At 41.0% G+C, this 23,552-nt stretch overlaps 1 protein-coding gene and 1 long non-coding RNA gene across 2 annotated transcripts; one reads left to right on the top strand and one right to left on the bottom strand.

The window, feature by feature from the left end:
* Positions 1–1,844: 1,844 nt before the first annotated feature.
* Positions 1,845–5,207, bottom strand: LOC111659250 (uncharacterized). Its single transcript, XR_002761064.2, has 3 exons — positions 4,978–5,207; positions 3,755–3,875; positions 1,845–3,296 (listed from the first exon to the last, which is right to left on the bottom strand). It is a non-coding gene; the product is annotated as an uncharacterized LOC111659250 (long non-coding RNA).
* Positions 5,208–5,555: 348 nt separating this feature from the next.
* galnt4 (polypeptide N-acetylgalactosaminyltransferase 4) lies at positions 5,556–22,673 on the top strand. The gene is made up of 11 exons (XM_023412117.2): positions 5,556–5,710; positions 8,845–9,296; positions 12,284–12,453; positions 14,204–14,393; positions 14,565–14,750; positions 14,842–14,959; positions 16,708–16,884; positions 18,257–18,388; positions 19,247–19,357; positions 20,579–20,731; positions 20,909–22,673. Exons 2-11 carry the CDS (start codon positions 8,911–8,913, stop codon positions 21,038–21,040), a joined length of 1,755 nt encoding a protein of 584 aa, XP_023267885.1. The 5' UTR covers positions 5,556–5,710; positions 8,845–8,910; the 3' UTR covers positions 21,041–22,673.
* The last annotated feature ends 879 nt before the right edge of the window (positions 22,674–23,552 follow it).

Raw genomic sequence — 23,552 nt, 5'->3', positions numbered from 1 at the left:
AGCAGCTGTCACACTCATTTAAGAAGGAACCAATTATAGCAATTTGACAGTTGTGCTCATTTCTGAACAGATCCTGTTTCAAAAGGAGCAGACCTGGCACTCTGCCTGGCACTCAGAACTTTGCGCTTGTTTCTGGCAAAGGAGCCTAGTTTACATGCCACCTTCCTCTCCTCCATTTCTCTCTCAACCTTTTCTGTCCCTCTCTCCCTCTCTTTCTCTCTCCGTTTCTTTCGTGCCACCCCATCCCCTCCCATTGTGAATCTGATGTGAAACAAACAAGTTAGATGCTCACTGGACTGAATGTGATGCGTTGCCTGGACAACGGAGGGACAGGCCGGGGGAGTCTGGTGCTGGATGAGAGATTGGAGAAAAGTGAGGAGGTGGCTGTGTGTTTGTGTGTGTGTGTGTGTGTGTGTGTGTGTGTGTGTGTGTATGTGTGTGTGTGTGTGTGTGTGTGTGTGTCTTTTAGACACTCCCATTGGGCCCCCTGGCTGGCGAGGACTGACTGCTGAGTGGGCTGATTGGCACACAGACATAAGACCCCCCCACCCCCATCCTTCTCCAGTCTGTCTCTCTCCTTCTCCAGCTCATCTCCCTTCTCGTCTTCCTCTTCCCCTCGCTCTGTAATGCTGATGATACTTTCTGCTTCAGGTCACTTCATCTGCATAAACATGAGGATGTTGCCCTGTCCTACAACCTCGGTATGGTCATCCAACATACACACTACAACTAAAAACAAGGATACACACAGACTCAGCCTTGGTTGGCAAGTACTAAAGAGAACTTCATCCTCAATGATCAGACTTTTTTCCGTACACAATTAGCATGCAGAGAGAATGCAGCTCAGCACACTGACCTTAACAACCATAATTCTTTAGAGCATGAAAAACACACAGTCACAAAAGAATAACTAACTATGTTAGGTTTAAGATAAAATAAGCCTTTTTTTTTTTTACTGCTTTCAAACACACACACCCTGATATACTACATCACATTGTGCCCTTTTCACAGCAGACATCTTCACTCATCACAGCGGGAAAAGCACAGGTGTTGCTAATAACGTTAACGCTGACTCCAGGAACCGAAATGGAATTCAGTCATAATTAATTTTATCATTTACACTTGCTGCGATTCGTCACAATGTCTTCAGTGAAGAAATGTGCTTTCCAAACGCTGCCACAGAACTGAGACCCCAATAAGCAGAATTAGTAAGCCACAGAGGATCTGTCAAACGGCCCTGTGATATGTCATGTGACAATTAACATGACTCCAAACAGCCACAGCAACTATGAAGAACAGTGATCTCAAGTTGCAACGAACCAACAGATACTTGACAGAAATAAACAGCGCTTACAATGTCTGCTGCTAACATCCCAGTATGCCTCAACTTTGTAACAGTGCTTGCAAAACTGTAGTGAGAAATACTTCACAAATATAACAATCCTCGCCACAATGACCCTTTTCTTCATTATTCAATCTCCTAGAAAAAACATAAAATTACCAAATCAAATTATTTAAAGGCCCTGAAAACATATTTTGATGATCTGATTCCTACCATGAGCCATGATATGCTACATGAACACAAAATGTTTTGCCAAATTTAGATTCATTTTGGTTATTGAGAGATTTCTGTCTAAGCTGTTTTATCTTAGTTATTTGGCTCAGCTGCTGTCAATCAAATCTGATCAAACCACACCCACACAGTCCAGATGAAAGAGAATAGCTGAGTTTGTATTAAATATTTAATAAATTATTCCTTATAGTGTTATTTTATGAGCTTAAATTTTGACTGTTGCTTAGTCATGAAAGTTGTTTAAAGAAATAACTAAAAATTGAAACTACACTTTTAAAGGCTTTAAGTGATCTTTAATCTTCAGCCAAACACTGTAAATACAACATAATCCAAAAACTCACCATCTCACATAAAGCACCATGAGCTCAGATTGATTGAGATGTCTCACACAAACGTACACAGCAGCAGTCTCTGGCACAGAATCAAGAGCGTAGTGCCAACTGTCCTATCTCTGACTGTTCAACACACTGTGCACAACCCTCCTTACAAGGTGAAAAGTGTCAGGTTGACCTCAGAATCTAAGTAGAATGGATATTTTTTTACATTGTCCTTTATCCCTCATGTCCTTTTGGCCATAACGATCAAATGTGCTTTTTTTCTTGATTGTTTGTCTAGAACTATTTTCTTTGTCACTGTCTCTCTCTATCTCCCCTTATGTCTCAGTCTAAACCACTCAGGTACACACCCACTTCCAAAACAGACTGCAGACGTGCCAACCTCTCAGAGGCATAAAATATAAAATATTAACCAGCACTGTGGGCATAATGATGCATCGCTGATGGATGCTCAAACCCATCAGTTTAGGCACACACCAAGTCAGATCTGACTGCTCTGTGTAATAACAGGCCATTCACTCATATCGTGACCAAGGTCATAAAAGAGGCCTACCCTTCACTATCAGAATCACTAATTGATAACCATGCTCAGTCCCTATGGTTGAAGGTCATTGTGTCTTCTGCTCTAAGGGGAGCTAATAAGCTAAGGGAGAGTGTGGGCCAGAATCCATCTCCATTAAATTAAAGGAGCCTGGTCCCACAATGTGACCTCTATTCACTATGATTTATTGCATGAACAGACTAAATGAACATCAAGCACAAAGGACACCCAGCTAATGAAATCATTGGCCCAACAGTTAAGTCAGTTCACATGTGAATAGAGCTGTAATTGAATTGTTGAGCTGTAGAGAAGTAAAAGGCCCGGCGACACATTCCTTACATCACTGTTGTGTAGATCTTGCAGCTTATTAGTCTGTTGACAAACTCAGCATGTATGCCAGATCTATGCGTCTAATTTTAGAGGTTAAATGACTTGCTCAAATAAATGGCTATTCATTAGTGGGAAACAGAAAGCAGAATCTTGCAAAGTTACATGCATTTTTCAGCTCAAGATATGAACCCTTCATCCAGATAGATTACATTACTGTGCTATTGTTTACTAAAAGTCTATCTTTAGTATTTCATTTGTCATCTTATATTGTAAGAGAGTAGAGAGGATTTTAAGAGGAAAAGAGAATTTTGCAGGCAATTTGGGTTTAATTGTTATTTCCATTGAAGTGGAAGGCCATTACACCTATGTGAAGTGTAATTAAATTGGATGTATTTTATGCAGTCACTAGATGGCGTACTTTACTTGAACTGTGTCATCTGATCCTGCTGCCTATGGCACCAGGTCAAAAACTGACTGATGGTGTTCTTCAAATCTGCTTGACCCATCTTCTTCAAATCTGTCAAATGAGAGAGATCTCAATCATGAGCCCTGCAGCTGCTGAGCTGAGTCCAAATGCAGATTATCGTAAAGGACAGTGAAAGGCTAAGTCTCAACAAATCAAGGGCCTCTACAGAGCTATTTAAAAGAGCCAAACACACTGGAATTACTCTGGATTTCAATAAAACCTCTTAAGAATTGGGTGACTTTTTTTGCACAAGTTATTAGGATAAAGCTTTATTGTGAGGACTAGGGAGTCCTGAGGTGGGCTTTAACAAAAATCCACATGTAGGTTAGTAGAAAACACGTTGTTTTTAATGCACAAGTAAATCTGCTCTTCCCTCATGATGGGAAAAATAAAACACTGCTTAATCCTCAATTGATTAAATGGGTTATGCTGCTAATTTAGGAATGAAGAATTTATTGTGTCTGTAAACTAATGAATAGTTTGAACTGGGAAAGGTTGAAATACAAGACCTGTACAAGAGCTGTCCTTGTAGCTGTGAAAGCCCCAGATCCCTATCACGGAAACGGGTCCCTTTTCGGTTCCGGATGAGAGCACATCAGCCTCACAGAGAGAGGTGTCAATTGGTTTCGACTGGGGAGAAGAAAAGGAGGAGGCAAGGAGAAGGAAAGAGAGGGAGGAATAAAAGACATTGGCAAGTTACCAAGTGGTGCAGGTGCCTGCCTAACAACAGGCTGCACTAGCACATGTATACTCTAGGCAAGTGTGGTCCGGCCTGATCAGGACCTAGAGACTATGGGAAAACAAACTAAACACACAGAAGGAAGGCCTGTTTGTGTGTGTGTGTGTGTGTGTGTGTGTGTGTGTGTGTCACATTGTCCATTCATGCAGTGGAAACGAATAGATCCTTTCAGCTTCAAGACAGGATTTAAGACATTTTGTGGCTTTAAATTTTGTCAAAACTATCCAAAGCTCAAATAAAGCTGCATGATATAACCACACTCCACAAATCATTAATTCATAAAGCTTAAAAATCCAAATCTCATCCAAACATGCTTCATCCAAAACCTCTCTAGTCTCAAAAAACAAATGTCTCCTGCCTAATTTGTCTGATGGATCACATAAATGCAGCTATTGAATAAAGTTAAATCTATATTTAAAGCTTTTGATCTTGATGACAGATCTGTAAAAATTAATCACCTGTGGGCACAATCTTTATAATTGTACCTACTGAGTTGTATTTTTTTATGTGTTGCAATATCAGCTCATATGACACACACACACACACACACACACACACACACACACACACATATATATATATATATATATATATATATATATATATACACGTTTGTTTTTAAACTTTGGTGTTAATTGTACAAGTATTATGTTGTATTTTATCAGAAATGTTGACAAGTCACGTGCTTCCAGGGCGTAGTGTGTCACTTAAACAGATGAAAGGTCACTCAGCCCAAGTTGTCAGCTCATAAATATACTACAGAAGAGGCAGTATGTTTAAGTTGCTCCATAATTTAATACAATTGTCTTTTTATAGACTTCATAGAAACCTCTGACAATAAAAGGATAAACTTGGGCACACAATGAGACACACTTGCTTTGAAACGACAATTTTTAAATCAAACGAGACTAAGATGCTGGTTTTCAAGTAGACTCATGTACTTAAGTCTGTATTATTGCAGTGCTGTTCACTTTAAACTTATCAAAAACTCACGTCTGTAAGTTTTCAGGTTCCACCGCTTCACTTTGAAAGTCAAGTTAAGCTTCGTCATTGGGCGCAGAGCACCCACTGATTGAACGAACCATTGAAACCAGCTACAGGATCAATGATATTATAGCCAAACGCATATCTTGGGAGAGACAGATTACAGCTAGCAGGCTAGCATAGAGTGCTGCGTCAAGCTAACTGGAGAGTTTCCCTAACAAAACCGGAAATACGTTACAAGTAAGTTTTTTTTTTACTTCTCTTTCTTTTATGACAAACAGTGGGATGAAATATTAAGCTAATATAAACGGTGCACTTTAGACCAGAAATAATAATTTGGCTGAATTAATAATTATGCGTATTTTTCAACGAAAAAGTTACCGAGGACGGAGATATTTTTTCTATATAAAGGTTTTTCATACCCCAAAATGCTTATAATTAATAATAATTACTCATTGTATTTTGAGTATTTAATTTGTTCTGTGTCTTTGTACTACCTTGTAGCGTCCATCAAAAGTTTAGAGAGCCCCAGTCGTGCTTTTATTACGGAAGGTTGTACCGGAATCTGTTCGGTTTTGGTGGTTGCCTTAACGCAGGTCAGAAGCCCAACGTGGAGGAGAGGATGTGGGTATGCTGACATCTGCAAGCCAGAGGTTTAACTGGAAGACGACCGCAGACAGGCGGACAAACAACGGCCATAGCAACCTCGAAGAAAGTCCGAGACATGTAACTTTCTCTGAAGGTAAATTATTTTCCACAGAAACAACCTAAACTCTTCGTTTTTTAGTGAGAAATGTGCTTTTGTAACTGTCACGCAACGTTACGTTATGTTCTAAGTATAGTTTTCATGTTAGCGTTGTCGATGACTTAATTTGCATTTCCGACTCCCTCGCTTGTTTACCAGTAAAATAAGTCATTCGTCGCGATGATTTGACAACGAAGCAACCACAGAAAAATTAACAAAGGTCACTGTTTAGCTACTTCTGGTCGTTTGTCGCTGACTTTTTTTGAAAGTTGAGAATTGTTATTATTTTCCTGAGTCATTGCTGTTAACCTGCAAATTTAATGCGATGATCACTGAGAGATCAGTTTAAGATTTCACCTTCTCTGCTGGCTATTGGACAAATTATGATCCTAACAATGATTTATTTTGACAGATGAGTAGACCTGTTGCTGAACTTTGTGTTTTGACGGCAGTCAGACCCGTGACAGAGACCCACTACACTTGTCTCCTCAATCTCTTATTTGCCTTCAAGTACATTTGAATCCTCTTTCCCTATAAATCCGATAAAACAGCCGAAAAGATGATTTCCTCAAGATAAAAGTAATATCAATAGACAGACCGTACAGAGCCATCGACTGATATTTCACTCAGTATAAATATAGAAGATAGTCGGTTTTACTTTTGCTTTTAAGTGAAGCCTTTTTTGGCATCTTCTCTGTTGAAGTGACGCGAGAGACGAGAATCAGCATTTCTCAAAGCTTTCTGTTTTATAGTGCTGTTCAAGTCTCTAGCCAACTTTTAAATTAAGCCTGTCATCAGTTATCGCAGCCTGGCTCCTTTAAAACAGTTGCTGTCAGTTTTGTATACATAGATAGTAATCAGCAAAGAACTGTTTGTATTGTAGAGAGGAATCACTGATCCTGTCTTGTGGGATTTTTACACACTGAAAAGGGCCAATTGTTATAGAGGGCGGAAGTTGCTTTGTAACCTGTTCCACCTGTGCTTGCTGTATATTACACAAGTTACAACTGTTTGTCCTTTTATTTGACTGGCTAATGAGGAAATGAGCCGTGCATTGTATGCAATGCAGACAGTTCATTCCAGGCTAACCATGGAGACCAACTGGTCTTTCTCCTGTGCCACACAGTTATCCTCAGTGCTTACATCTGAGAATCAAGTGACTTAAACATCAAGCTTAGTTTGTTTCCTCTGCATAACTGTAGTATTGTATGTATGAGCTATCTTTTTCATCGCTCTCTCTCTTTAAAGTCTTGTTAAGGTGATGGGGTGAAACATGCACCACAGATTGCAGCATGGGAAGCAAATGCAAATGTTATCCGTCACCTACTTCTTTTTTTGTTTTATTCTCGCTTAGCCAAAAAATGGGGCAGGATTTAAGCTGCATCTCAGCCCTCTGTGCCCTCTTGCTCGTTCCAAACAGCTCACCAGTAAGGCTATCAGATTCAGAGAGAGTGGAAGGTGTGATGGACAGTCAATAAAAGGGGGTTTTGTCTGCAGGCGTCTCCATTTTGTAACCTCAGGACTCCCTAGTCTTCTGGCCAGGACCCAGACTGAAGTGAAAGGGCTGCGGTGCTGCCTTGAAGGACTCAAAGTGGAAATTGAGTCCCCTCTGACTTAGTAGCATGGAACCGTTGGCTCTCACACACCACGCTCATGCAGGTTTATTTTACCACATTTTCTCAGCAGCAAAGTCAAATTGTTCCTAAAACAGTTTTTTTTGCAGAATCAGGAAATAATAACCATTATTGGGCTCTAGTGTGAGGAAGGAGAAGGACTGCCTGTGTGTGTGTGTGTGTGTGTGTGTGTGTGTGTGTGCGTGCGTGCGTGCGTGCGTGCGCGCGTGTGTCTGCGCATCAGTATTGCTGCTAAATCTGTCTGGCAGTGGCTGGCACTACTGTAAACGGCACTGTGCTCTAATATTAATGCTACACAATTATGTGATTACATCCAGTTCAGTGTCAACACAGCTAAGTGCTCTGTTTTCACCACAACCCTCTTTCAAATCCTGGCATGCTAAGCTGATCTGTCAGACATGAATGTCTAAATTGCTTTCTTCATGTATCTACGAACCTAGGCTAATCCTATTTTTACGTCAGCAAAAAAGGGATCTATCCTCATAAAAATATTCCACCAAGGTTTTTGGGCACGATGTATTTTTGGCTCAGTGGAAGAGAATGGAAATCTTAAAATGAGGAACCCTTCATAAAGGCCTGATTCTTAATCTAAATCTAAACAAAAGGGTTGTTGTTGTTGTTGTGCATGAGCTTGTCATGCTACATAATAGGTTGTGAGTATCTTAACATAAAATTAATAAATTCCATTGTGGCATTATATGTTGATAAGATTGCAAAAACCTGACTGATGTGATTGAATGTGATTGATGGAGTCAGATTATTCCAGAAGAGATTTCAGCTGTAGCTAAAACTATTACTTTTTTTGGGGGAAAAGCATCTGATATGAGCTCTTGCACACAAGACTTAAGCCCTCAAAGGTTTTCTTGGTAATGATGCTCACATGAACAAGCATGAATTGGCTGATTAGAAACCTCACATGACATGTAAAAATGTGCAGCCTCGCAGTAGCACTTATTTAAGATCTGCTGTGATGCGGGATGACTAAAACTGCACCGTTGCAATGAAGTTCATCAGGTTAACACGACTCTCATTGGAGTGCATCACAGACTCAATTTATTCAGCACATTACTGTACTGTAAGCTGTAATTTAGCTTCTTCCATCTTTGCAATTTGAATTTAATGAGCATCTTAATGCAGGCCTGGGCATGTGATTATATTTATGATGTCAGTGCTGATTACCAGTGGTCTGGTCTATTGGAGCTGTCTCTCCTCAGGGCACTTGTGAATTTAGAGTCCAAGACTTTCTTCTTGTATTAGTGTTTAGGTGAATAACCTCTCCTAATTGCGAATGCAGATTACTTTATTTAAACATCATTCTAATGGGGAGAGCTCTGATTAAGAGAGCTGTTGTAGATGTCTTGTCACTGGTACTTACTTGGTGCCATGGATGGGTTATACACTTGTGCGCCCCTCTCTGCTGTATGGCTCCAACATGCAATATAGAAATGTTAATAATAATTTTTTTGTTTAATCCTACATCTCTTTCTTTTTTTCCAGAGGCTTGTGTCCCGTAGGGCACCCCGAGGCTCAGGCTGTCACGGTGCCTCCCTGGGGCTTTCCATCATGAGGGGGCGTTGCTCTCGAAAACTAGGCGTGCTGGCCAAGGCTGGCTTCCTGATCTGGGTACTGTGGCTGGGCTACCTTTTGTTAGAACGCTCCTCTTTCCCTTCCGCTTCCTCTGGTGAGGAGGAGGATGAAGAGCATGATCTTCAGGCGAGACAGCTCTCCATAGACGAGAGCGGGGCTAATGGGCAGCTTGCTAGGGCTCTCTACATTAAGCCAGCACCAGACAACAATGCGCCGGGGGAGTGGGGTCGGGCCACACACCTTACCCTGAGTCCTGAAGAAAAGAAACAGGAGCAGGACTCTGTGGAGCGCTACGCTATCAATATCTATGTCAGTGACAAAATTTCCCTCCATCGGCATATCCAGGACCACAGGATGAATGAGTGAGTAAAGTAAAAAGGCATCCTAAAAAAGAATGATTAGCTGCCCCGGTAGCTCACCTGGTAGAGGGTGTATCATGTTTCCTTACCACAGCAGCCTGGGTTTGAGTCTGTGCTGCATGTCATTGCCTCTCTCTTTCTCTGCCCTGACTTTACTGTATACCTCTACTGTTGCTATAGAAATAAAGCAGAAATGCCAAGAAAAAAAAAAAAAAAGAGAAAGACCCATTTGTCACTCACTGACTAATGGGCTATGACAGCCGATTGCCTAAAATTGTTTCTCAACAAATCACTAGTTCTTATTGCTTGCTATTTTCTTTGAGGTTCTAGCCAAAACATATATGTATCTCTGGCCTCGGACACTGCATGGAGCTGATAGCTGTGCTGCAGCTGTGTCTGGGATAAATTACTCAATAGAGATTAAGTTGAGCTCTTTACTGGAATCAGTTTTCCACTGACAGTTAGAAACAAAGATGAAGGCTCTCATGATGCATTGCAGGGCTTACTGAAGCTGAACTGAAGCTGGTGTAAGCAGCTCTCTCCCTGAACGGATTTATTCCATCCAGAGTTGTTGTCCACAGCTCAGCTTGTGATGAAAAACAGAATATGACGTTTTCTATTAGTATTTTTTTTATTATCTCTTACTGGCTACCATCCTAATGAAACCCAGATGTGGTATCCATCAGTGTGGTGAGAACCATCATTTGACTGTGTAAAGACCATGTGTTTGTTTTATATGCCCTGGAGGCTACCAGTGAAGCATAGATTCTTTTAAGCAGTGGATTCAAGATTACATTTGAGTATAACCTTTAGAGATTACTGGCATTAAACATGCCATGATAAATTGTCTCAAACTACTAGCACAGAGAAATGAATCTCATAGGTCGCCAAGGTGAAAATGGAGTAAAATATTTTCAGTGATATGACTGCATATCTAGAGATAGACTGATAAGATGCTTTGATCTCCTCGCTGGGCGAAGGAGTCTGCCCACATGGTTAAAAGTTAAACCTTGTGCTTATTCAAAGATAACAGTCACACAAGAGATATCATTATAGGGCTCCAGCTGTATAGTCTTCAGTGATTTTAAAACAGACTCACCTTCCTGTACAGACTGTCACCATGTGACAGAGCATGATGGGCCTTTGCAGTTGCACAGTGACATTCTTGACAAGTTCAAATTTTTTTCCCCCTGCCTGCATCCTGTTGGCGTTTTAGTGACTGGCTGTGAACCTGACATAAAGTGGTAATGGAGACACAGTGAGGAATGTGTTAGCAGGGATGAGGTGGTGTGTAACTTTTGGTGCTGGTGCTGTATGTCGTTTTGCTATTGCTACATAGTCAATGTTAGCATTAAAAGCTGTTTACTTAACAGTGTAGAAGAAACATTGCGAGTTCAGCATCAAACTTAATTCCTTTACTCAGCAAGAGCTGTCTCCAGCGGTGGAAAGCAACATAAATTTGAGCTCACTTCTTTTCTTCTACTGAAGTTAACACACTAACCAGCTGGCTGCTCCATCTTGTAATACTACTTTGCGATAGTGAGTCACTGTAGCATCCAGTCTGCCCTCAGCAAAACATGAGAGGATGAAGAAGTAGCATTGATCAGAGTATTCTAATGCCTTGTCTTGTAAATGCAGTGATGGTTGAAGCTCATGTTAAGTGACACTTATCACCACCACCACCACCACCACCCCCCAAAGACCACTTTCAACGGCAGAGAAAACTTGCATATTGCCCCTTTAGGGATCTCATGTCCTTCATTGTTTGTCTGCTCATACCATGATGCATGTGTATGACACAAGACACAGTGGTGCTCTGTGCTATTTTTGAATGAACAGATCTTATTCACTTGCTTAAGACTTGTTGTGTGGATAATATGTTGGCCAGTTTTATTAAGAGACATCATATTTCTTCTGCCTACAAAGGCAGTTGTGCTGTGAATGGCTTTCATCCGATAACGAACTAACGCTCTGTTATTATGGGCTGTTATACATGGAGTGAGATTTGTGGATTGCATCATTGTTAGTCAATGGATGTTGAATGCCCTTTCCTATTGTCAGACTGTCCCAGGTGCACTAGTGTCTCTGTTATGTTATGCCTAGCAACTATATTGTTATGTGTTATGTCCTTCCAAGCTAATTTAATTCAAGGTGTTGTGTATGCGCTTGTTGGAGTTCTGCAGCTACTCCATAATTACATCAGTTTCCTCTTGGGAGCAGGTCTTGTGGCAGATTCACTTTGGACTGCTCTCTCTGTCATGAAACTGCTGTAGCACAGTAAGCACAATGCTTCTGAGGAAAGGAAACTAGCTGATTTGATTGGTCGTGACTAATACTAGGGCATAATGTAGTTGTTCTAATCCTAACAAACTTCCAACCGTGTCATAGTTGTGGGTTGAGCCTTTGGTAACAAAATTACCAGAAGTCATTCAGCCGGTGCCAATGGTAACACTCTCACAGTGTTGTACACACTGAGTCACAAAAGTACAGCTCACACAAAAAATGTTTGCTCCCTCTCTTTTTCTCTCTTCCCATGCCTGATTTTGTTCTCATTCCATAAAGCTGCTAGTTTCCAGTTTCTCACTTAAATATTCATTCATTTTCGTCCGGTTTTCCTGTCCCCTCTGTTCTGCTATTTTTGTCTATGTTTGCCCAAGTTTCTGTGGTCTCTCACAGAGCACTGCTGTGGTATGTTGCTCATTGATGTGATACCCTCCCTACCCCCATCCGTACTTCTACAGTTCTTTATTGTTTTAATAACTGCCATCTGGATTAAGACCAGCCATTTCCTCTTGCCACAATAGTTACTGAAGTCACTCTGGCCATATGCAGAAATAGTCTTTGATAGTCTTCAAGTCCATTTAGGGGGCCATGTTTTGTTGTTGTTATTTATTTTTTTAATAAATATGTACCCTATATGTGTACTATTGCTTATGTCAACCCTGTCTCTCCCTCCACCCCACCCACCCACACACACAAACATACTTCAGATGCCGAAGTAAGAAGTTTGACTACAGGCGTTTACCCACCACTTCTGTGATCATAGCCTTCTACAACGAGGCCTGGTCCACCCTGCTGAGGACTATTCACAGTGTGCTGGAGACTACACCTGCCATCCTGTTGAAAGAGATCATTCTCATCGATGACTACAGTGACCGAGGTCTGACACTCAACATTAATAGATAAACCAATGTGTTATTTTTTGGTCTGTAAAAATAAAACTGACAGAAAACAAAGTCTTTCAAGCTCAGAAACAAAGCGGACTCAGCCTAGTTTAGTAAAGTGAACAAACCAAACCTCAGTTGTGCTTTGATTTTGTCACTTTGACAGCGTACAAGGGAACGAGTAAGGACTCTGCTATATATAGACAAAAGATGCTATCTATGGTGCAGTGAATAGATATAATGCCTCTGGATGCATTCTGAAAGCAATCAGGAAAACATCCTCACAAATAAATCAGTCACAAATAAGGAGTAAAGCTTGGGGTTACTGCATGCTATACTGGAAATGATTGCCTCTGTAACTAACTTTAAAGGTTATGAAAATACATGGGTTTTGGTAAGAAGGCAACAATTATTATTAGAAATGAGAAGTTCTTGGCAAAGCAATTGCAAATTAGTTGCCTGTCTGGTCCAGCCTCTCCTTGAGTCACTCTCAGTGTGTGTGTGTCTATATGAATTTGAGGTTTTGCTTATATAGCAACCTGATATTTCTAGGACATCATTTATTTAAATTCCATAGTATTATTGAGTCCTAAATGTTGCTGTACAGTGTCAGCATCTTTATGTTAAAAGTTTGAACTTAAGTAAGGAACATCATTCTTGACCTCGGGAAACAGTATGTGTGACTAAAGTCTCAACTCAAAGGTCAACTTACTAGCTTTTTCTGATCGTTCAACTGCCTCTCACAGTTTTCATCAGCAAATGGAATGTCAGCTGATTTCTGCAGACCATGTGTTAATTCTGAGAATGATACTACTTCATTTCAGAAACTGGATCTCGAGTAGCTTGATGTCTGTCTGTCTTAATGGAATTAGTATTTGGTCCCAGCTCGTCTAGTCTGTGTGTATCGGAGACATTACACCATAACGGTGACTTCAGTGAGCACTGAGCTGCCATGACATCATTTCCTCTCCTCTGACCACCCTGACCAAATGGAATGCTAGAAATGCCACTCCCGAACCAGAACGGTTACCATGGACAGACAGCGACTGGAGGACTGACAGCGTTCTCTCATGTTTCCAAGCTGGTTGAACAGGGTCTAGCATACCAAGCCTTGTTTTGACTTCAATTGTGCTCAGCCCATAAAAGGTGTGTTTATGTGGCTCCTCTGACATTGTAGTTTAGGTAACTGTTAAACAAATTTATAAGTAGGAATTCATTCATCAGCAAAGGTTTTAATGTGAGCAAGTGGTTAAACCTGCATTAATCCATATTTTAGATATTGGCATTGAATTAAATCAAGCTCATGTTTGATAAAAAAAGAAATCACTTTCACTCAACTGTGTAGTCTTTGAGACCCTTTATGCTAATTGTTGTGGTTTTGCAGCCTTCTAATTAACTTTGGTTGAGTTGGTTTGATTTGTCTGAGCCACAGTTCTCAAACCCCGGCGGGCAGCCGGTACCAGCAAAAAAGCTCTGATGAATCATTGCAGGCTACCTGCCCAGCATCAGTGGCAGAGGGATAAAGTTAGCGACAAGTTGGTGAACAAATGTGGGCATCTAGCTAACTAAAGAGTCGTATATATAGGAGTTGGTGGAGACTATAACAGCTGGAGTAGAAGTTGAATATTCTATTCATAATGCGACCAGAGACACAAATCCAGATAAATGCTAGTTTTACTCTGTGTCTGCTTGATTTGAAAGCAGACAATATTTGATGATTATGTCTGTGTGTGTTATGAAAACTAGGCTACCTGAAATCCCAACTAGCTGACTACATCAGTAATCTGGAACGTGTGCGGCTCATCCGGACCAACAAAAGAGAAGGGCTGGTCCGGGCACGTCTCATTGGCGCCACCTATGCTACGGGCGACGTGCTGACATTTCTTGACTGCCACTGTGAGTGCGTCCCTGGCTGGATTGAGCCTCTGCTGGAAAGGTGGGTTGAACAAATTAGATGAGTAAGAACACCAGGAACTTAGTCTTGAAGCTGTACAAACTCACCATGAATATAAAATGGAACGCAACACAAAATACTGAAGCACAATTTCATATTTTTGTCTTTTGTCTCCCTGCTTTTTGCTTGATACTGGCCATGCTTTGTGTTTAGGATTGGTGAGAATGCCAGTACCATTGTGTGCCCTGTGATTGACACCATTGACTGGAACACTTTTGAGTTTTACATGCAAACAGATGAGCCAATGATAGGAGGATTTGACTGGAGACTCACCTTTCAGTGGCACTCAGTCCCTGAAGTGGAACGCAAGAGGCGCAGGTCTCGCCATGAGCCCATCAGGTGACTATTTAATGCTTCACAAGGTCTACTCACATTGAAGATCACTTTGTCAGGTTGACATATGACCTTATTTTCCGTCCATTTCTTCCAGATCTCCTACAATGGCAGGTGGATTATTTGCTGTGAGCAAGGCCTACTTTGAGTACCTGGGCACATATGACATGGGTATGGAGGTGTGGGGAGGAGAAAACCTGGAGCTCTCCTTCAGGGTGAGTTCAGTTAGGGACACAGAGCACTTATCCACTTAGCAATATGAGACCAGAGTCTGGTTTTAAAAATGTTAGGAAAGAGTGACTAACTAAAAATCTACCAGAATCTCTTACTCACAGACGGAGCATCCATTGACTCAGCTTGGTTTTTTTTGGTTTTTTTTACCGTGATAAAATGTAGACATGAAGCACCTCTGTTCATAGTGTATGCTCCTAATCATTTGATTCATCCGTCTAACAGCTGACTGATCCAACAGTCAGTGGGTAGTTAGTGTGAGAGAGACACGTGTCAGTGTCAGATCACAGTCAGCCATGGCATCTGAAACTGCACCCCGATATTAGCTGATACCTTGTTGTGACATTGGTGTCGCTTTTCACTTGTTTGCGTCAATCAAATTGCCACAGATTTTAGGCTATGTGTGAGTTTGCAGCAGGAGCATGCAAAGGTAGGCAATGTAGATGGTGTGTGCATGATTTATAGTGTGTACGTGGTTGCAGTGTGAATACGAATGGGCTGTTCCCACGAGTGATGTGTTATGCATGTGGAAATAAAAATGCCTCTCACTGGGACTTTTTCCATAAATAATTTATGTTTAGTGAATTGGTTTCAAGTCTGCTTTTGGAGTGCTAGAAATAAATGGTGGGGAGTAAAATGCCTGGTGAATTAAGATGGAAGCAACTGTCATGTACTGGCTGTTTGGCTGTGGATATATGATAATGATTTTGCCTTGTGTAATTGGAACACAGCTCAGCCAAGTATTTAGAAATAACTTGCAACAACCTTTCATCCTTTAAGGGTATTTGCTTCTTTCTTTTTGTTTTTCCATGGTGAAAGATCAAGCAATTATACAATGCAAATTGATACAATAAATCAGCCGCATTCAGATGCAGTCGATTTGCGAGAAACAGGGTGATTTTCACGGTTAGGTTGAAGGGGAAAGAGCACAAACTTTGTTTGTCATACAGAGAGGATTTTTAGCAGATATTATCATTTTATTTGAATTAAGGTTTGTATCTTCCTTCAAGAAAGGATTTAAGCTTATATAGGTGTGAACAAAAATAGTATAAAAGTATAATTTAGTTTGTACCCAAGGACCGATCTCTTGTTTCCCAATTTGAAAAAGTTACCATTTGCAATTTACAAATGATCTACTAGTTTATTGGCAGGTAGGTCAAACATTACAGACACAGTCATAAATACCAGCAATTAAGTGCTTAAGTTCACCAGTTGTTGTGGCACATGGCGTAGAGTTGACAATGTAGCAGGCTAATGATAAACATTTGACTCTCTATCACAGTGGTTCTCAAAATGGTGGGCAAACCCCCCTGGTGGGGGGGCATAGAGCCACTGCAGGGGGGTAGTGGATGAGCAGGGGAAAAATATGGAGTGAAATTAAGTTGGATGAATATCATTTATGTTGCTGATGGCATCTTGCTGACCTTTGTTTCACTAAAATTCAACATGGATCCTATTTTATTAGTTGCTTCCTCTATCATTGTTAATGATTGAGAAAAAATGTGGGGTGGGGCTGAACTTTTTTCAGCATCTGAAGGGGGGCTTGAATGTTGAGAAGCACTGCTCTATCATAATGTTTAAGAATAAATACACACAGGGATCAGGTAAACTTGCTTTGGGGGATTATTTAACCACAAAAGTGTAGCATTTGTATTACACAAAAGTATAAAAAGGAGTATCATGAGATTATAAACATCTTATTCATGGTATGTTATGTGTTTAACCCCCTCAGGTGTGGCAGTGTGGGGGCAGCCTGGAGATTCACCCCTGCTCTCACGTGGGCCATGTGTTCCCTAAAAAGGCCCCTTATGCTCGACCCAACTTCCTCCAGAATACTGTACGAGCTGCAGAGGTTTGGATGGACTCATATAAACAACACTTCTACAACAGGAATCCTCCAGCCAGAAAGGTGGGACACTTACAGATGAAAGGAAGCAAGTTTTGTTTTTGTTTAGCCAGACATGTTGCTGTGATGCTAACCTTAGAATCATGTTTGGACAGACACTCACCAGGCACTGAGCTCGGTCTTGGCCTGTTACATGCTTGTTTTCCATTCAACCAGAGCTAAACCGAAGCCCTGCACTGATGCCATGTCCCACCTAGCAGCACCACGTTAATATGCTATGAGGAGTCGCTTACCTTTGATGTTAGATTTAGATGTTTCATATGATATGATTCACCTGTCTAGGTGTCAACATATGATGAAACACTGCCTGTGTGACTAGGTCAAATAGGCAGATGTGTGTTTGGTACGTGTGCTGTGCCTCTCAGGTTCTGAGTATTGGGCACCATCAAAAATTCATGTATCTCAGTTTCACCTATCTGAAAAAAGTACATTATTAATGTCAGGGATCTTTGATCAAACAATAAATTACCTGGTCAGGGGGAGATTGAACACAGCACCGCCAGGCCAGATCACCAGCTGCAAATCTATTACACTGTTATCATAGTACGTGTTAACAGACTACAGTAGTATTCATTTGGACTAATACATACATCCTTTTCATTAAGTGCCTTTAGTTAAGCATATAATTTTGATATGTGTTTTTTTTTGTTGTTGTTGTTTTTTGTTTTTTTTTTACAGTGTTTAGATATTTAAGGAGCCACTTCACTGTACCACCCAGATTAATTATTCTAACCAGGTTTTTCACAAGAACTCATAGCATTCATTTTTAATGAATTTCTACATCCTGGCATGGCATTTGGAGGTTTATTGTGAAATGGTTTAACTGTATTAACAGTTTACACAAATTATTAAAAAAAAGATTAAAATAATATTTATTTATTTGTTTATTATGAGAAACTACATTCCCACTGTTTATCCCAGCAACGGTTTCACGTTATTCTGATCTAGGAAAGTTTGTGACTGAAACAGTTTGGTGTGTCTGTATTTATATTTTACTATCAGGAAGTACAAAGGTGTAAGGTGGGTGAATGAGTTGCTTAAGGTGGAGTTCCCCACTTCAGCAAACACAGCTATGTAACATAGTTTATACTGTAGGTGTGACCAATACAAACAGGTAAGTAGGATTTCCTGGTGCTGCCAGGTTGTGGAGTTACATGTGTAGGATTAGCAGTTATACCCAGGATGTAAGCTAATAAGATCATTAAGATATTTAGTTTTGTGGTGTGGCTGTTTTGTTTTAGATGCTTCAGATGCATTAGAAAATGTATCATGTGCTGCAAAAGAACAACATGTATGTAATGAACAAAGGTAAAACCTGGAGATGAAGTGACAACATGGGGAAGATGGCTCATATGTTGTGCGCTTATTTTTACAGGAAACCTATGGGGATATCTCAGAGCGGCTGCTGCTGAGGGAGAGGCTAAAGTGCAACAGCTTTGACTGGTACCTGAAGAACATCTACCCTGACCTACATGTACCTGAGGACAGGTCGGGCTGGCATGGTGCTGTGAGTGTCTGCCGTCTTTATCTGAATTCCATTATTTATTATGATCAAACTGCAGCATCTGTGTTTTAGTTGCTCTCTTACTCTTAATTTACTCTTACTTACTGATGAAAGATTCTGAGCTGATATGCTCCTAGATTCTAAGCACTCACAGAGATGACATTGCAGTCTTTCTTCCTTAATTCCATCTATTTTGAGTCTGAATCTGGTTGTCAGGCGGGGCGTGATGGGGGAAAATCCTGGTGAAAGTGAGAAGGCTGGATGAAGACAAACAAAGGCTTTGAAACCCATTTGGACTGAGCTCAAGATCATTATGATCCAGACACCTGATGTCTTAACAAAAAAGAAAAAGCCCCGAAAGATTTCTTTGGCCTGTACATCCAAAAATCCACCACCTTGCCGTGCTGCCACTTGTTTCACATTGCGGGGCGTTGTACAAAAATCTGGAATGTTGTTTTTGTCTAAAAATTGAATGCATGCCTACAGTACAGACACACAATGGCATAGCCTCAAAATATGGCATTTTTTCACAGGTAGAAATATTGGCATTTTGATATGAAAGCAGGAGAAAGTAAAAGAAAAAACACTGGTCATCTGTTTCATATTGATTGCTTAATAGGTGTGTGTTGGTGTGGAAAATAAGAAAACAGCAGGCAAAAGTCTGTTTTGTTTCGAGGTGATGTCTTGGAGACTCATTTAATCAGGAGACCTAATCTACTAGCCTCAGGGTGCTGTTGTGTATGTGACCTTACAGTCTGACCTGCCTGTTTGGATAAAACCAACCCAGACAAACCTCTTACAGCAGCCAGTGTAGCACAGCATTTGAATTTTCATTCATATTTATTTCTCTCCTCTTCCCAGGTGCGTAGCTCAGGGATACATTCAGAGTGTCTGGATTACAACGCTCCGGAGCACAGTCCTACAGGTGCCCACCTCTCTCTGTTTGGCTGCCATGGCCAGGGAGGCAACCAGGTACACTAAGCATTTCACACCTCGTTTAATCCATCTCTCTCCATCTCTCTCATGCACGTATTCTCTCTTGTCACAATCTTACGACCTCTCTTGGCCCAATGGGAGATTTATCTTAAAATGTCAGCGCTTTCTGCTAACCCCTAAAATGAGCTGCCACAGTTGATTCACACCACAAAATTGCTCTCTGCTGGTATATCCAGACTCAAATGTAATGAAAAGAAAAACTCAGTTTGGTATTACGTCCAAAATATACCCAAACATATCGAGCAATCGAATCACATGTACTTTTAAACTGAACGCCTGACAGCTGCAGTGATAGATGGTTTAGCGAGCAGCGGATTATTTGCCTGTGAGGATGTATATTTAATGTTGGGAGGCAGGCAGTAGGCAAAGCTCCTTTCTGCGAATCTCCAACCTGCTCGATACTCTGATTACCCCGCTGATGCACCGCATCAGGTGTCCCCAGTCACAAAAAGCACCATGTGTGACTGAAAATCAATGTTTGAATGGCTCCCTGCTGAAACAAAAACCTTAGGGCCCTTTACCACCTCCCTCCTGCTCCCCCGTCCCTGGCCCACATAAGAACCACGTTCCATTTAAAAGATACATGAGCCTCGCAAGCAGAATGAATGGCACAGCCTGGGTAAATAAGTTTGAAGCCAGACACAGGGGCCCCAAGTGAGTCTTTTATTAGTAACAACCATTATAGGCCCCAGTGCACCTGAAAGATGTATGAGATGTGAAGAGCAGGATGGGGAAGTATGAAGATTGATTACCTGACCCTCCGTTTAACGGGTAGCCCAGGGATTGTTGCATCTTTTGTCCCAATTGGCCAGGATGTTGAAATGACACCGGGGGGGGGGTGTGTTATGTCTGCTTGATTGAGAGGGCCACGGCCCCATCTTTACTGATGAGATCCCTTGACACACTTGCAGACACGCCACGAAACTAGCCGGCAGCTGACCCCACAGTAGAACAAGAGAAAAACCTTCTGTAATCCTAGTAGAAAAAACATGCCAACATGTACTATTGTGCTTATTGAAAAGCTTTTGAAAGAGATTTTAAGGGAGGAAAGAAAGATGTACCGACACACCTGGAAAGGAAGTAGAGAAATGTTTTAATCTCTTAGTCACTGCTGCTTTTCCAGTTGGGTTGCTTTTCCAAAATGCTTTTCTCCATGTTGCAAATGGCCACATAACCAGTTTTTTTATTCACTTCCAGTACTTTGAATACACATCTCAGAGGGAGATCCGTTTCAACTCTGTGACAGAGCTGTGTGCTGAAGTGCTCGAGGGTCAGACCTCCATCGGGATGAGGCACTGTCCTCGTGATGGGGAGCTCAAGTCTCCCAGTATCATCTGGGAGTTCAGAAAGGTAAGGGGAGCACTCTTGTACACGCACAAACACTCTGACTCTCACTCAAGCATGAAGCCAAGTGAACTCATTTGCACATATGTTACACCGCATGACTAAATTTCACACATTTCACTCACAATTTCACACATTTCTCATCCTGGCCCTAATCTACATTTCCCCCTCAAACCATTTCAGGACGGGACCATCTACCACCCTCATGCAGACATGTGTGTGACAGCCTACCGCACACCAGAGGGCCGCACAGACACCCAGATGAGGCGCTGCAATCCAGGAGACAAAACCCAGCAGTGGAAGTTCGAGTGGTAGGAGGAGGAAGAGAAAAAGTAGCAGGAAACCTAAAGTGACCTTCTTTGACCATAGTGCAATTACTACAGTGGATGTCTTCTCCGCTACTCCCAATTCTCTGGCTCTCTCCAAGTCTGCACTCCATTTGAATGGGAATGACGAGCAAATAAAAGGCGGTGAAAAGTCACTTTAAGCCAATGATTCACCCATTTCAGTGCTTTTATGCCCATGAGAATGACTGCGTACGTGCAGATGGTGCTGGAGTGAATGAGAATTTGAAGATGAGGTTTATCGGGTCTTTTTAAGGAAGACAAGCTGAACTTGAGACTTTTACTTTCGTGTTGCTTTCATCCAAGTGCCTCTGCAACCAAAACAGAGTCCACACCTTAACTGTCATTGTTGCCATTGTTCTTGCAACAACATGAGAGCAGTGAAACTGGTTTGACTCTCCAGCACATGAAGAAGTGCCTTTCAAATAGATTAAAGACAAAGCATTTCCTTGAAGACTAGATGCAAAAATCATGCTGCACTACCGAATATTACCTTAATGTGAAATTAATATTAATTATTATTGTTCATTGTATCAATCATCATGCTTATTTCGTTAGTTGTTGAAAAAAATAACCAATTTAAAGATGGGCTGCTCAAAGAAGACATGCCAGGAATTTAAGGTCAGCAGCATTAAGCCCCAAACCAGCTATATCCTAACATGCTCCATCATGTGAGAGGGGAACAGGGAGAGAGCACTGTGGTCATACAGAACTGCCCGTCAATTCTATCTCTTGCCTGTGGAGCCAGTTTCATGGTAGACTGCTGCCTGAACAAGACTTGAAGCAGAAGCATGCACTAAGTGCAATTTGCCCCAGAGGGCTTAGTGAGTTGACAGGAATGTTGTCATCTATTCTTCCCTGTATTGTAAAATTAAGAATGCCCTTTAAACTCCTACGTCAATGTGCCTTTGAAAGGTTGTCATCCTAAGAAGAACACGTTTGTGCCAAAATGAAATGTGCCAGTGGATGTCAAATGTATTTAGAACATTTTAAGTGTGGATATCTAAAATAACACTGGCTTGATGCACTTGATTTTATTTAGTCACAAAAAGCCTTAAAGGGAGCGCCTGTTTAATTTAATCTTTCAACTTGGCTGTGCCAGAATGTTTTGTCAAGACTCCTGTGTGTAAACTGTACTTGAAACGGCATCAAAAACACTCCTGTTTTGTTTTTTTTCCACTGAAGACCCCATCTGTGTTTCTACTGGGATGTAAGGACAAAGAGATGTGGTGTAACTGTTGTTGAAATGTTTGTTGAATAGCAGCTGTATTTGCCGAAGACTGCTTTATCACTGAGCAACGTTTGGTCTCTGTGGTCCTTTGAATTCACGAATAAGAGATACAGTAGATAAACATATAAGATGGCTCCTGTTATGTGTTACCTTTGTAAATAATGTTTGAAATAAGGGACCCGGGGGGGGGGGGGGGGGGGGGGGCAGTGCTAATGTAAAGCACCTCAAACTACTGATAATGCAAAAGGGATGATGGTGATGATGATGGTGATTACTTGATATGAAGAAGAGGGTGATTGAAATGGGATGGATGACTCAAAATAAGATTATATGTGTTGGGATGATTGAAAGAATAAAAAAAACTAACCACAAATGCACATTTGTCATCTTCTTTTTGCTGTCATCTGTAGACACTCAGCATATTGTACAACTGTCAATGCTTGAGCTACGACATGAAACAAATTTTTTAATTTACTTAGGACTGTGGCATTTACTGAAAAGCTTTTACAGGCGGGATCCTCACTCCCTATTTCCTTTAGACCATAGACTGTATAAAAAGATTCAGACAATGGATTACAGCTTTCACAGTCATTTGGCACCACCTACTGGCAGGAAAGCAAATAACTAACTAATAATGACCAGTCAGTCCACAAAAACTGGACACAGGCAGGGTCGAGAAGATTTTTCTTTAGCTTGTTCAGGGTAATAATCTTGTGGAACCAGTGAGACCAAACAGGATGAAGTTATCTTAAATAATGTGGCCTGTCTGTATTTTTTGTCCACATTGATTTCTGTGCATCTATGGGCTCAGCGAGTGATTAATAACTTGGTAGGACTCATGATGTTCATCAGATGATAAATGGTTTATTTACTATTATAGCCACTGAGTTTGTTTGTGTTTTGAATTTAAGTTTTAAGTGGCTATATACAGTGATAACATCACTAAACCTGAAATAGGTGTGAATGATCTTGAAGACATTTTTAAATCTAATACTTCATATTAATATTTTCAATCTAGTTTATTCTCACACTTAGTTATAGTCTAGTCTAGATGTCCGAGGGATAATTCTCTGACATGTTAATGTAGCTGAACTACACTGTAAATTGTGGGAATCTTTTCAGGGAAGCTGTTAACATCCTCTGATAGAGCACGAGGGGTGCAAACAGTGGTCTTTTAATAATGGATCAAGAGAGGAAGGTACAATAGAGAATATAAATAAGGCCAGATTGCCCCCCCCCCCCCCCCCCCCCC

This window comes from Seriola lalandi, unplaced genomic scaffold, assembly GCF_002814215.2.
Source record: "Seriola lalandi dorsalis isolate HSWRI2012SDOR001 ecotype SW California unplaced genomic scaffold, Sedor1 jcf7180002054476, whole genome shotgun sequence".
In the NCBI taxonomy this organism is placed as follows: domain Eukaryota; kingdom Metazoa; phylum Chordata; class Actinopteri; order Carangiformes; family Carangidae; genus Seriola; species Seriola lalandi.
Note: the sequence above shows the minus strand (reverse complement) of the source record. Positions and strands in the feature narration are given on the sequence as shown.